This window comes from Microcaecilia unicolor, chromosome 1 (assembly GCF_901765095.1).
Source record: "Microcaecilia unicolor chromosome 1, aMicUni1.1, whole genome shotgun sequence".
Taxonomy (NCBI): Eukaryota; Metazoa; Chordata; class Amphibia; order Gymnophiona; family Siphonopidae; genus Microcaecilia; species Microcaecilia unicolor.
The window spans coordinates 332,381,026-332,397,130 of record NC_044031.1 but is presented as its reverse complement, the minus strand read 5'-3'; the positions used below and the strand labels follow the sequence as shown (position 1 = coordinate 332,397,130).

At 39.0% G+C, this 16,105-nt stretch overlaps 1 protein-coding gene across 1 annotated transcript in view; it reads left to right on the top strand.

Moving 5' to 3' along the window:
- The window catches only part of LOC115460245 (cadherin-9-like), a 253,498-nt gene that overhangs the window by 153,100 nt on the left and 84,293 nt on the right, over positions 1 to 16,105 (top strand). The window contains exon 5 of the mRNA XM_030190055.1: positions 399 to 586. Within this exon, the coding sequence (XP_030045915.1) occupies positions 399 to 586 (188 nt within the window). The remainder of the gene's footprint in view (positions 1 to 398; positions 587 to 16,105) is intronic.

Genomic DNA, 16,105 nt, shown 5'->3' with positions numbered 1-16,105 from the left:
AGTTAATATTAGTAACAAGCTGGAGAGAACACAATACTATGCATTGTGAAAAAGATACAAAAAAGTATGTTCCCTTCGAGGGCTGCAGAGTTAAATTTGGTTGGGTTGGGTTGGGTTGGGTGAGGGTAGGAAAGGATGGGTATACGGGGGTGGGTGGAAATGACAAACATTTTTGCAAGCATAGTTGATGTTCCTTGTACTGTATTGATGTTTTGAGTATATTGTACAAACTGATGAGCTGTGGATCGCCCTATTGTGTACTTGCAGAGTACATGACTTCTATTGGTAAGCAAGAATACCATTGAGAGGATAAAATATTTGAGCAGTAACATGGATATATTCATCAGTATCAATAATTTCTGAGTGTGTACATTAAGTACTTTGATCTTTTCTTTTAGATAAATACCAATTCAGCTGTCTTGAGTCGACCCCAGTTGGGACACCTATTGGCAGAATAAAAGCTATTGATTCTGATGTGGGTGAAAATGCAGACATTGAGTATAGCATAACCAGTGGTGATGGAGCAGATATGTTTGAAATCAGCACAGATGAGAAAACACAAGAAGGAGTCATAACTGTCAAAAAGGTTTCTTTTTTTAGTTTCCTATACATATTTATGACATATGCACACAAACATCAAATTGTTTTAAGCCATACTTCTATATTGTTGAAGGTGTTGACATAATTCAAGGTTATTTGCTATCAAGTTATTAATTCTGATCATGTGTTTCCAATGCAAATATCTATTATCCAGTTTGTGCACCTGCAGATTTGTTTTAAGTCATTTCCTGTCTAGTAACAGTCCCAGTGGCTGCTGCCTGTCAAAATCTTGTGCAATTATGAATATGATGCCTTTCTATTTCAATCATGAAGTAACATTTATTGTACGGTATCAATACATCAATTTTATTTTATTTTACTCGGCAATTACCTTATAAAAGCCTTTTGCCATAAACACCTAGATTTAATGAAAATTAACTCCGTTGTTCTTTTTACCTAAAATGAAAAAACTGTATTCTAAAGATATTTCCCAAGTCTAGCATGTTAAAATAAATCATCTTTTTTTTCTTTTTTAAGGTGACTCCTAAAATCTTTTTATCTTGAAAACCCCACCTCTACCACCCACAAAAACCCTGAGTTTTAGATAGTTCTCTAATCTCAAGCATATACTATATTATCAACCATTTTCTAATGTGCACAAACCCCTTAATTCTATAAAGTTTCATACCCGATTTGTAACTAGCATACAAAATTGTGCATGCAATTTATAAATAAGGTTAGTTGCACACATAATGTAATAGATTAATTCATGCTAATAGGACTGAACAACCAATTATTGGTTATAATAGGTGTTAATTGGTTCTAATTAGCAGTTACTAACATAAATGCCCTTAGCTGCTGTTCTGGACCTGGGAAGGTCATGGGTGATGCTACTCTCAGCACCCCTAGACCACATTTTGGAACCATTGGTCTTGTGAATGTCAGATCAGCTGCTAAGAAATTCTCAGTGATCCATGATGTCATCTGTGAACAGCATCTAGACATTTTAGGAATAAGTGAAACTGGGCTAGATGAAACTGGGGGTTTCACCACTGGCCAGCTATGCCCAACAGGATTCAACATCCAACATCAACCAAGATCATTGAGATGGGGTGGAGGGATATAAGTCATGATTCAGAATTGCCATCTTCCAGCTAAATGAATCAGAATCTCTTTTAATCTAGCTAGAAGAGGATAAACCAATCTTGTGGCTAATGCAGTGGCGTACCAAGGGCAGGGCAGTGGGGGTGGTCCACCCCTGGTGTCAGCATGAGGGGGGGGGGGTGATCCACTCCCACTGCTCTCTACCCAAAGACCGCTGGTGCCGCAGTCCCCAGTCCCCACCTGCCTACCCTCAGCTCTCTCGACAGTCCCCTTCTCTCTGCCACCCGTCCCCCTGCATTTTACAAATCTCAGAATTTGCAGTGCAGTGCCTCACATCTGCCTGTGAAAGAAGCAGATCGCCTCATCGTCTGGCCTTCCTTCACTGTGTCCCGCCCTCCTCTGATGTAACTTCCTATTTCCACGAGGTAGGACACAGTGAGGGAAGGCCAGACGACGAGGTGATCTGCTTCTTTCATAGGCAGACGTGAGGCGCTGCAGCACCAATTCTGAGATTTTTTAAATGCAGGGGGACGGGTGGCAGAGAGAAGGGGACTGTCAAGGGAGCTGAGGGTAGGCAGGTGGGGACTGGGTTGTTTTGCATTCAAATAATATCAGCAGAATGCTTAATATATAATTGATTTTGGGAAGAATCATCAGTTTTATAGTTTCCAATCTTCCCCATCAGGACTAGTATAGAGGACACCATCACATTGTCATTTCCTGCACCAGGTTTAGTAGACCTTGTGAATTCTGAATCTAAGTGTCCTTTGAAGTATTGGAAAATTAAATACCCAGATATTTTTTTTCTTTAAGATGACCATTTCAGGTTATACTTCAAAATGTTATCATTTAACTCTCTACAATTGATTGGGAGTACCTCAGATTTTGAGGATTTTACCTTAGATCCTGATATTGTGAAATGGTCTTAAGATTTTGAGGATTAGAGGCTGGGTTCAAATATGACAGAATGTCAGCCACATATGCCAAAATATTAGCTGTCACTGGTTCAATTGTTGGTCTGACAAGTTCCTCATTCTTTTTTTCATTTTTTAAATCAATTTACCAATGTATAAAAAAACAAACACATTAATGCTTACAAAACTAAAATCAAAACTAGCTATAAATTTGGGAAAATAATAATTAAAAAAAGTTGCTCTAGACACTAAAGTTAGTCTACAGTATAGGGAAAAGAGCGAGGAATAACAGAGTTTTTAGCCAATTTTACTTATCTGAAAAAGACAAAAAGTCAAAAGACAGCAAAATTATGTAATGGTAGTTTCTTATTTTACAAAGGATAACAATATTTATCAATAAGGGGCAAGTCATTCCACAAGCAGCATTATTACAGCAGTCTGGGATCATTGGGCCCAAAGCTGTGGCCCAGTGCTCCCAGGCTGAAGCCTATAGGGTCCACAGCACAATCAACACACATCTGATAACACTCCCCAGCCCTGATCACACTTCCCAGCCCTGATCACACTCCTTACTCCTCCTCACTTCTCTCCATCCCCCAAAAGGACCTTCCTCCATTATTGGGGCCTACTGGTCATAAACCTGGTCCAGTAGGTCCTAGGGCAGGAGCAATACTGCTGGCACTGTATCCCAAAATGGTACCCCTAGAGGTAGTCAAGCACTACTACCTCTAGGGGTTATGTTTCTGTATAAAGGCATCAGAGAGATGGTGCTGGCAAAGCAGGAGTGGCTGGGGATGACCCATCAGTAGGCCCCTCATAATGGAAGGAGTACCTTTAAAAGGTGGGGGGATATGATGAGGGTGAGGATTATGATCAGGAAGGTGGAGGGGGGGGATTGTGATCAGGGAGCTATGGTTCTGATTAGTGGAGTTAGGTGTTGTGATCAGGGATGCTTGGTTAGCACCATAGTAACATGGAGGGCCATAATCAAAGATGGCTGGCCATCTCTAAGGGCGGCCATCTCCGGGGACGGCCCTGGAAAGGGGCGGAGCTGACTGTATTATCGAACAAGATGGGCGGCCATCTTTTGTTTCGATAATACTGTTGAGGCCAGCCAAATCTCAACATTTAGGTCAACCTAAATGTTGAGCTCGCCGGACTTAGAGATGGCCGGCCTCGGTTGTCGCCCATAATGGAAACTGAGGCCGGCCATCTCGAACCTGGCCAAATCCAAGCCATTTGATCGTGGGAGGAGCCAGCATTTGTAGTGCACTGGTCCCCCTCACATGCCAGGACACCAACCGGGCACCCTAGGGGGCACTGCAGTGGACTTCATTAATTGCTCCCAGGTATATATATAACTCCGTTCCCTTGTGTGCTGAGCTCCCCAAACCCCACTACCCACAACTGTACAACAGTACCATAGCCCTTAAAGGGTAAAGGGGGGCACCTACATGTGGGTACAGTGGGTTTCGGGTGGGTTTTGGAGGGCTCCCATTTACCACCACAAGTGTAACAGGTGGGGAGGGAGGAGGCCTGGGTCTGCCTGCCTGAAGTGCACTGCAGTACTCACTAAAAACTGCTCCAGGGACCTGCATAGTGCTGTGATGGAGCTGGGTATGACATCTGAGGCTGGCATAGGGGCTTGTAATTTTTTTTAGGGTGGGAGGGGGTTGGTGACCACTGGGGGAGTACGGGGAGGTCATCCCTGATTCCCTCTGGTGGTCAACTGGGTCAGTTTGGGCACCTTTTTGAGACTTGGTCCTGAAAATAAATGAACCAAGTAAAGGCAGCCAAATGCTTGTCAGGGTCGGCCTTCATTTTTCCATTATTGGCCAAGGGCGGCTATCTGTTAACCATGCCCCCATCTTGCCTTCGCTACCCTGCCGACACGCCCCCTTGAACTTTTGCCGGACCCACGACAGAAAGCAGTTGAAGCCGGCCAAAATCGGCTTTCGATTATACCGATTTGGCCGGCATTGGGAGAAGGGTGGCCATCTCCCGATTAGTGTCGGAAGATGGCCGCCCTTCTCATTCGAAAATAAGCAGGATAGTAACATAGTAGATAACGGCACAAAAAGACCTGCATGGTTCATCCAGTCTGCCCAACAAGATAAACTCCTGTGCTACTTTTTGTGTATACCTTACCTTGATTTTTATCTGCCATTTTCAGGGCACAGACCATAGAAGTCTTGACCAGCACTAGCCCCGCCTCCCATTGCCCCTTTAAGCTCTGGCCCATGAGCATCAGGTCATAGCTTCAAGGTCTGATGTTCTTGGCACAGTAAGATAATCCCAGCTTTTAGAAAGTTGCATTATGGTTTTTGCATAATAATGAGCTACCTTATATGTTTTGAATATCATTATTATGTAACCCACAGTGACCTAAATATCACTAGATTAGGATAAGACAACCTGCATTAGAGCCCTTTAAGTCATGTTAAGGGTCTATTGCCCTAACACAACTTGATAACTTACCCCCTAAATTTTAGCATTTTTTCCCAGTGTTAATAGCTATCAGGTTCTAGCCAGCCTTAAACTTATGACACAGCTACCTTACAGGTGAGGCAGGTTTGAGCATTTCTGCCCTGCCTGTTTTTTATAATTTCCATATTGCTTTTGTCCAAATCCCCCCCCCCCCAAAAAAAAAAAAAAAAAAACCAAACCAAACCAAAACAAAATAAAAATATATAAAAAAAAAGAAAATGAAATGCAAACAACATAGGAAACTAAACAAAACTTTTTTTTTGCCTGCACATCCCTAGTAAGACCCCATCTGCATGGGTAACAAATAACAAAAGTTGCCTTCATAGCTCAAGATACATCCAGATGCACATGAATCCTGAAATTCATAAACAAAAGAGTAGCCAGTATAGTTAAAATGCACCACAGATTAAACTTCCCAAGTTTTAGAAAATAAAAAACGTCTTCAGTTTCTTATAAAAATCCATAATATTTGATTCAAATCTAATTTCCCTTGGTAAAGTAGACCAAACATTTGCTGCTTGATATGAAAGCAATGAGGTAAAGATCTGCTTATACTTTACATTCCCTGCAGGTAGAACATTGTTAATTGGATCCTGTTATGTAATAATCTATTGGTGAGAAAAAGGTCAGTAGGGGAAACATATTGATGAGATGATTCATAAACCATTCTAAATATTATAGTACAAAGATTAAAAATTACTTGTCTTAAAGAAAACCAGTGCAGCCTTCAGAGAAGAACTGTAACCTGTCATTAAAATCATTCATAGTACCTGAAGATTGGAGGGTTGCAAATGTAACACTAATTTTTGAAATGGGTTCCATGGATGATCCTGGAAATTACAGACCAGTAAGCCTGACATCAGTGCCAGGTAAAATAGTGAAAAATATTATAAAGAATAAAATTATGGAAAACATAGATAAACATGGTTTAATGGGACAGAGTCAGCATGGATATAGCCAAGGGAAGTATTGTTTCTTCAGTTTGCTTCATTTCTTTGAAGTCATGAACAACATGTTGACAAAGGTGAGCTAGTTGATGCAGAAAGCTTTTGACAAAGTTTCTCATGAAAGACTCCTGAGAAAAGTAGAGTCATAAGATAGGAGGCAATGTTCTATTGTGGATTAGTAATTGGTTATTGGACGGAAAACAGAGGGTACTGTTAAATGGCCATTTCTCTCAGTGGAGGAGGGTGAATAGTGGAGTGTCTCAGGGATCTGTACTGGGAACGACAAGTGAGGTGATTAAATTTGTAGATGACACAAAAATATTCAAGGTTGCTAAAATATATGAGGACTGTAAACAATTACAAGAAGATCTTAGGAAATTGGAAGACTGGGCATCCAAATGGCAGGTGGAATTTAATGTAGACAAATGCAAAGTGATGCACATTAGGAAGAATAATCCAAATCATAGTTAATTGATGCTAGGGTCCACCTTGGGAATCAATACCCAAGAAAAAGATCTAGGCATCGTTGTAGAAAATACGCTAAAATCTTCTACCCAATATGCAGTGGCAGCCACAAAAGCAAACAGGATGCTAGGAATTATTAGGAAAATGATGTTAATATGACCAAGAATACTTATATCCATATTTTATATTTATTTATGCTTTGAGAACAAGACATACTGGTACTGTAGGTTATTCTTTTCCATCATCAAAAGGTAAAAAGAGATTACATTTCTTTGAATTAGGGTTGGCATTTCAAGCAGCAAGATTATGGACTATGATTTCACCTATATTTAAATCTTCTCAGTCCTATATTCTTTTTAGGAAAAATTTGAAAACCCTTTTGTTTCTGAAATATGTATCCCACGCTAACCACTGATTTACTAATTTTCTTTTTAAGTACTAAATGTATTATTATGTCTCTCCTTCCCAGTTAAATGAAACTGGCTTCTTAAAATTTGTAGCCCACTTACAACTGCAAGGTAATAGCGGGATAAAAAAACAATTTACCATTACCATTTACCATTACTGTGTCTCTCTATCGCATCGCTCAATGGTGGGACCTCACCTTGAATACATATACAGTGGAATTAGAATAGTTTCAAAGAAGAGTGATCAAAGTGATAAAGGAGATGGGACTTCTCTCATATAAGGAAAAGCTAAAGAGGTTAGGGCTCTTCAGCTTGTAAAAGAGATGGCTGAAGAGAGATATGATTGAGGTCCACAAAATTCTGAGTGGTTAAGAACATGTAGGAACAAATCTATTTTTTACTCTTTCTAAAAGTACAAAGATTAGGGAACACTCAATACTATTAAAACAAATAGGAGGAAACATTTTTCACGCAATGAATAGTTAATCTCTGGGACTCATTGCTGGAGGATGTGGTAACATTGGTTTGTGTATCTGGGTTTAAAAAGGTTTGGACTAGTTCCTGGAGGAAAAGTTCATAGTCTGCTATTGAGACAGACATGGGAAGCTAATGCTTATCCTAGGATTGGTAACATAGAATATTGCTACTATTTGGGTTTCTGCCAGATACTTGTGACCTGGATTGACAACAGTTGGAAGCAGGATATTGGATTAGATGGACCATTGGTCTGACCCAGTATGACTATTCTTATGTCTTATGTTCGAGGATCCACCCAGTCAGACTTCTGGGCACAACTTAAGAATCTTAAAGTCATATTCTGCAATGTTTGCAGACACATTTTTAATTTTTCAGAACTGCCAGCATACAATATATTGCAGCAGTCAAACTGGGCAAGAGTGAAAGCTTGAATGATGATCTTGAAATAATTAAAATTATGTTTCCAAAACATTTTCTTGTAACAGGTTCAAAAGACAGTGCTGAATCTATGATAATTCCTAGGATTTTTAGTTGTCTCTTAAGAACTAGTCAAGTATCAGATAATAAGTTCAGTAAAGAACCTAGCCATAATGATACTGTAAAATCCACTTTTCAATGATATCTACACCCTCTTGAACAACAGATGCACTGGAATAAGAAGAGTAATATCATCCGCACATAGCTAACCACTGTTAGTTCAACAGATCTTTTCAAAAAGCTCACTAAAACATTAAACAGGGTAGGTGAAATGGGGTGAGCCCTGATGGACTCCACACGTGGCTGACCATGGAGCTGAAAGTATGTCTAGTAGTTTTACCCTGTATGTACGTCCAGTATATAATCATTTAGACCAGTTAAGTCCTCTCCCTGAAAGGCCAATTTCGATCAACATACATAATAATATTGCATCATCTACTACATCAAACACGGCCAACAAATTAAATTGTAATATAACAGCTTAATGTCCTCTATAAAGTTCTAATTTCAGTTACTGATACATCCAGGGATGCATCCATGCACATATCTACTGGCCGCAAAGTTGTCGAGGGGGGTCTTTCTCATTATCAAGGTAGGCTTTGCTAAGCAGCCTACCTATACAGTCTGGTGGTTGTATTTTTCAGGAACATGAGAAATCTACCAATCTCTGCATTTCATACTCTATGCAACCTACTTGTCATTCTGTTGTTATTGATGTTGTTATTGTTAAATGGATCGTAAGCCTTAAAGTGATGTTCTATACATATTTGTTTAACTTTAAAACATGACTTGATGTTATGTGCATACTTGTATAAATTTTAAATACTTACACAATGACATGTATATTGTGATCTGTGTGTAATGGATAGTAAATCTATATACTTGGCAGTTGTGACAGAAAAAAAATGAGATATTCACTATTCCGTAATTGGATAGATCTTTTTTTTCACATTATTCACAAGTTAGCCAACCGAGGATAGCACCAACTGCTCAGCAAGAGTGAAATCAGTGGAGAAAAAAATACTTCAGAACGCTGTATTAAATCATGTATTAACTTAAAGGTCAACAGCGCTGCATCATGGGTCTCAAAAAAAAATAACTATACTACAAACAACCCAAGTGCTAGAATTTATCCCAAGGTATGGCTTAAACTTGTGAAAAAGAAACAGTTCAATAAGGTAGTAAAGCTAAGACTGTAGTAAATCATGTGCACTTAGCTAAGTCTTCCGTCAACCTGTATCAGGAGAATATCCACTCTTCCAAAGCACAATTCTCAAAATGGTGATGAGGTCCAGAGATGCCAACCTTTCAAAACTCCTGACAACACAACATTTCCTTTGATTCCATTGCACCCCAATCCAAATATAACACAATCCTTACAAAAACAAAAAATATCACAAGCATATCAAAAGAATGCAGCCCGTTCAATAAGATTTTTCAACCCCAGTGGTTCTCAACCTTTTTTCAGTCAGGACCAGGGCTTTTTTTGAGGGGGTACTCGGGGTACTGAGTACCGGCAACTTTTCCAGTGTCTGCTAAAATTGACCCATGAACCACAAGTTTTAATGAAAGAGCTCAGGCTCAACACACCAATTCTACCTTGTCATAGATTCTGTGACTGGTTGCAGGGGGCCTGGCTATTGTGGGGCAAGTCCCTCAGTGATCACCCCACCCCTGAAGGGTGGCCTGGCATTTGAGTACCGGCACCTTTTTTGCTAGAAAAATTGCACTGGTCAGGACACACCTGATGAACAATGCTCGCATCCGTGACACACTGCATACTTGACTGTCATGGACTTTTGAGCTAATACAGTATGTCAGTTCTCATGTATTAAGGGCTAGATTCTGTATATGGTGCCTAAAAATTTGGTGCCAAAAAAGCTCTATTTTATAAGCTGTTCTTAAAGTTAGGCATGGTTGCTAGAATAGCGCTTACACACAGGAGTCATGCATAAATGTTGGCTCCACCATTTGCACCAACGAAAACATGGTGCAAATGCCCACACCTACATTTATACACATTACCCCAATATTCTATAATTATACATATAACTCAAAGCTAAGCCCCAAAATGCCCAGAACCTTCTCATTTTCACCTCTCCATTTATGGATCTTGTGTAAAATTTAGGCATGTTTCTTGTGCCTAAATTTATGTGCATTAATGCCAATTAAATCTAATTAGTGCCAATAATTGCTTGTTAAAAAGCCAATTGTTTGCACCAATTGGCTTGTTATTCAATTAATTGTGCACGCAAATTGGGCACAAATTAGGAGGGGTAAATGTAAATATGCTCTGCATCCACAAAACCCTATCTCACCCCCAACAACAAATAGAAATCATAGCTAGCACATTTTCTCCATGAAAGTTACCATACAAATTTTTAAAAATCTTATTCTCACATCATCTCAGTAATAGGAAAATAATTCTCTCTACTACCAGGCACATTGTGCACACACGCAAATACCAGTTGACTCACCTCTCTCTGTGCACACATGTGCATGTGTATCAATGTGACAATGCATCCAGACGTGACCTAGCAGAGCTTCACAGGGCCTTTTCTCTACTAACAGTAGCTACAAAGTCTCCCAAAGATGCACCTGTGCTCCAGCTCAGCCCTGAACAGCCACATCCATCAGGTAAGCAAACACTGCTTTCTGTTTTGGTGTGTGATAAGTGTTAGGCATGAAGATTTAAAAATGTCATCATCCTCAAACATAAAGGTGTCCTTGGGAGCACCTCCTATCAACTTGACTACAAGTTTTCATGTTGTGGTGGTCAACTTTCAGACAATGTTTTACCCACATAATTCACTTTGAAAACAGTGGTATCCTGAAGGACTCATTGACTCTCACCCTAGTCTGCTCTGCTGTACTAAACTCTAGTTAGAAACATAGAAATATGGCGGCAGATAAGGTCCATCTTCAGTAACTACTAACTCTTTCTTTCCTAAGGGATCTCACATGCTTGTCCCATGCTTTCTTAAACTCTGACACAGTTCCCATATTCACTGGGAGGCCATTCCTCTCATCCACCACCTTTTCCATGAAAGAGTATTTTCTTAGATTTCTCCTAAGTCTATTTCCTCTTAACTTTACCATATGCCCCCTCATCCCATACCACTGAGCACTGAGGAAACCCAGTGTAAGTATGAGCTTACATTTGTAAGATCACCCCTCTCCCCCGCAGGTACTTTCTTTTCTTTGTATATCCAGAGGACTATTAAGAATAAAAGTAATTTATTTTCTTCACGTGAGCTGGGGAGGATTTCTAGTATCACAGAAACAGAAAATCTTGGCAGGTAAAAACCAAATGGTCACATAATCAGGTGAGCAACCATTGCTTTCTGTTTTGGTGTGTGACGTATAAAGTCTATCTCATTCTTAATTGACAGTTTCAAGTTCTTGTCCTTGACTATTATATTAGATTTTTTCACCCAAAATTTAAGATATTGCATTTGTAAGATCCCCCCTCCCTGCACATTCTTTTCTTTTTAAATGCACAGGACTATTAAGGATAAAAATAATTTATTTCATTTGGGCTCACGTAGGATGGGGAGGATTAATAGTAACATAAAGGGATGTATAGCCACTAGCTTTATTTTATTACAGTATTAATAAAATAGCTTTAATTATGTCAAAATAGCTCACATAAGTAAAAGGAGCTAAGCAAGTTTAGCTTTATACTGCCCTGTCTTAGACCCGCTGTAGATGAGTGTACAATGTATTCCTTCTTGAGAGCTCCAAGAAACAAAAGTGAGTAGAGGTCCATGGCAGTCTATAAATTTGTATGGGGAAGAGAAGAGTAAGTATTAACTGAGTTTCTATGACTCTTTCTTTGTACTCTTGGTGGTAATTCAATAATAGGTGTTTGTATCTGTTTAGAATAATGGTATTTACACAAGTATGTGTGCACATACACATGTAAATGCCAAAAATCCAGCTAAACACTATTGTGCAAATTCCTGCTTCACTTGCATGGCATCCATTTGCAAGGAAGACATAAACTGGAACGGAGTATGGCAGGACATCAGATCTATGGCTGGAATGAATGGTCACATCTAAATTGTAAAGCACATATTAGGCTAATATTCTGTAAAATAATGAGTGGAGTGGAATGGGTAGATGTTAATCATTTGTTTACTCTTTCCAAAAATACTAGGACTAGGGGGCATGCGATGAAGCTACAAAGTAGTATATTCAAAACAAATCAGAGAAAACCTTTCTTCACTCAACATGTAATTAAACTCTGGAATTCATTGCCAGAGAATGTGGTAAAACTGGTTAGCTTAGCGGGGTTTTAAAAAGGTTTGGAGGCCTTTTCCTTTAGGAAGCCGTTATTAAAATGGACTTTGGGAAAATCCACTGCTTATTTCTGGGGTAAGCAGCATAAAATGTATTGAACGTTTTTGGGATCTTGACAGGTATTTGTGACCTGGATTGGCCACTGTTAGAAACAGGATGCTGGGCTTGATGGACTTTGGTTTGTCCCTGTGTGGCAATACTTATGTACTTATGTGAATAAAATTACCCCCAATTAGGGTAACTTTATAGCAGGGTACTGTTTATTTATTTATTTCTTCCCAACCCAGAGGAATACTCCACACACTCCAGTAGTCAGGGAGGAACAAAGTGCACACCACAAGAATATGAGAAAATACTAAGTTTTATTCACTTACCAAGATAGAAAAATAGACAGCCAGTAATGGTAATGTCTACAAAGCTTTTCTCATGGGAGCACACCCAGGATGCAGAGTGCAGTCTCTAAGTACATCTCCATAGAAGTAGGACATACATTCACTTATATATGGAAAACTTAACATTGAGTCTATGGGAGGCATGTCACTAAGCCTGCCTTTTTCTTGTTCCTCTTTTCTACAAAAGCTGATCAAGATTGTTTAGGGTGGTCCACAGAAACACAGGACTGATTAGTTTGTTTATTAGCTTGCTTCACGGTCCATTTCACCAGCAACCTTTTACCTCTTTGCCTGCATGTCCAGATAATTTGCAGAAAGCCCTACACACATTCTGTTCTCCACCCCTGGCTGGAACATTTTAGCTATTGGTTCCTCTTTCTGCAAGCTGTAAAGCCAGCTTGTCACGATAGCTTATTTCTGGGTCAGACAAGGGACAGGATTGTAAGAACAGGCAAACTGCTTTAGGCCTCAGGACTTTGGTTCAGTGAAGGCCCAGATGGGTTCATTATTATCAGTACCTAATAGGATAGGAAGGTGCCTATTATTGAGGTCCTTTTACTAAAGGGTTGTTGCACAGCAACAGTCTTGCTGTGCGCCAATCCAGAACAACCACCAGGCTATTGCAGGAGCCTGACGGTAGTTCCCACCTCCAGCTCACGCCATTTCTAGTGCTACAAACACATATCCTATTTTTGTAGCACCGGGACTTACCCAGTAGTAATTGGTCATGCCGAGTGCTGCCTGGTTACCACCAGATTAGTGTGGGAGCCCCTACCGCCATCTCAATGGGTGGCGGTATGGTCTCCCCTCCCCCTCCCCACAAAATGGCTGTGCAGTATGTGGTTCACTTACCATATGGCCATTTCTTTAAAAAAAAAAATCCTGTCCTTTTACCTGCTGCTGTAAAAGGGGCTCTCAGCGCATCAAAAACATGTGCTGATGCTAGTGCAGGCCCCCTTTTACAGCAGTTTAGTAAAAGGGCCCCTTAGCATATTTTATAAAGACACATACCCCTGAATTCTTTAAATGGTGCTAAAAATTGTTTATGTAAATTTAGGAGCACACCTACATTTGTGCATGCAATTTAATTGAATAACAAAATAATTAGTGCCAATATTTGGTTTCTAACAATCAATCATCAGTGCTAATTGGCATTAATTAAAATTTATGCATGTAATTTTACATAGCTAGAACTTACACATGGATCCAAAAAGGGGTCGTGGCCATAGGAGGTTAAAGGGGCAGATTGGGGGTGTTCCCACAATTTATGTACTCTGTTATAGAATAAAACAGATCCATGCCTAATTTAGGCACAGGGGTTTACACTAGGGTTTCATTGGTATAAGTTTGTGCCTAAAAGTAGTCGTGGTTCCTGGTGCTTAAAGCTGTTCTATAAACGCTGCCAAACTTTGAGTGCCATTTATAGAATAGTGCTAAGCGTTATTTTTTCAGCACTGATTTTTTTGGCACCATTTAGGACACAGTAGGGAAGTTAACCTGGGCTACTGTTATGATGTGTTATTTTACCACTATCTCATACTCTTTCTGTAGAGCTTCCATTTTATACAATAAGATCCAGTTATAAATAACCCAAGTTAAGAGCAAAATAACCCATCTTAATGATAGCCCACATTGATATCTTACTTTATGTGAGGCTCATATATGTCTTTATAAAATATTAGCACAAATCCTGCAGCAATCCTGACATTTGGCCTCCTCAGGAGCAGGTGCAAATGTTAGAGCAAAGTACATGCATATGTGCATATTTTAGAAAATGATCTCCAATAAGATTAGTGTGTGCTAATGGTAGAGACACACATTATATTCCTATGGGTGTCTCTAACGTTAGCGCATGCTAAAACGTTTGTGTGCCTACAGCACAGTTTAGTAGACAAGGCCACAAATTATTTTCAGAGGCCCTCAATACCCATCTTAAAGATGTTATTTCAATCTGCTGGAGTCGTATTTAGAAAATATGCATGTTAAATAGGAACACCACCCATGATTTGGCAAAGCTTATCCAAAATGTATTTACTTTACAAGCACACACTTGTACCGCACATACTTTTAGCCATGATCTAATTTTATAAGATGCCTTTTACGAGTGATATTTACTTATACTTAACCTTCATAAACCAAAAAGGGGTGTATTTTGCACACTGTACAAATTCATATATTCATATGAATCTGTTTTGCATGAATAGGTGTCTTTTGTATCTTCCGATCCATAAAAAATGAATGAGGTAATCAATCAGGAAACAAAAACAAACATCAATTTACTGATTTACTTATATTCAAACTGAAATTGCTGTGCAGTTTAGTTATGATTTAAATGCCATAGTTCAGGTAGTTTGATTGGCTGAAAGCCCCTTCATAACAGTAACATACTGTAATTAGGGACTCTACATAGATTTCTGTTAACATGTGGAACTTTATAGATAGCTGTCTATGGCATGAAACAGAGCAGCTTAAGGAATATTTGAGCCTTTTAAAATTGCAATAAAATGTAAACGTTAAAGACAATTAGAAAACAGTAATTATTTTTATTAATATTATTATTTTTTTAAATATGGCACATAACACAACCAGAGATTTGTCTGATATCACTGGAGAATTTCAGTTTCATCCTGAAGCTTAGGAATTACCCAGGTATCTTTGTAAAATGTAGCATAAAACAAACAAAACTGTTTTCTGTAAGTTTGCTCATGTCAAATATGAAATTGCAAGGTTTTGTCCAGTCTTGTTGTAATGCTGCCTAAAGCTCTATTTATTATTATTATTATTATTATTATTATTATTATTATTATTATTATTATTATTAAAATGTGTAGCTCACTATTCTAATATACATAACAGGTATGGCCCGCTATACTAATATGAGTGCTTTAAATTAAATAGAAGCCAGTAATGCACACAAAATAACTATATTTATAAATGATCCAGAGATGGGAATAACTAGTGAGTAGTTAAATTTGCTGATGACACAAAGTTATTCAATCGCAAGAGGATTCTGAAAAATTACAAGAGGACCTTATGAGACTGGGAGACTGGGCATCTAAATGGCAGATAATGTTTAATGTGAGCAAGTGCAAAGTGATACATGTGGGAAAGAGGAACCCGAATTATAGTTATATAATGCAAGGTTCCACATTAGGAGTCACTATACTGCTATGGATTTACAGCCTGCGTCACTAACATGGACTACTCAATACTGTATTAGGTAAATAAGATCTTTATTAGAGGTGCTAAAATCTACAGTGATTAAGACTGAATGATTAAGACATATACTGTACAATGATTAGCTATATAAACACAATGATTAGCTATATAACTAAAAAGAAACATTACCTATCTATAAACAATCATTACATCACTGGTCTCTACATCTAATCAATGCTAAGAGTTCCTAGACCAGGAAAAGAAGCAATAAAACAATCATCACTGGTCCTTACATCGTCCATGCTCTTATCATCAGCTGGGGGGGGGGGGGGGGACTCTGTTCACAGCGAAAGCCAGGAGTTTCTTTGACCAGGAAACATGGTTCTCTGCACAGTTCGTACATTACTCACAGATGAGCTCCCAATTTCACTGAA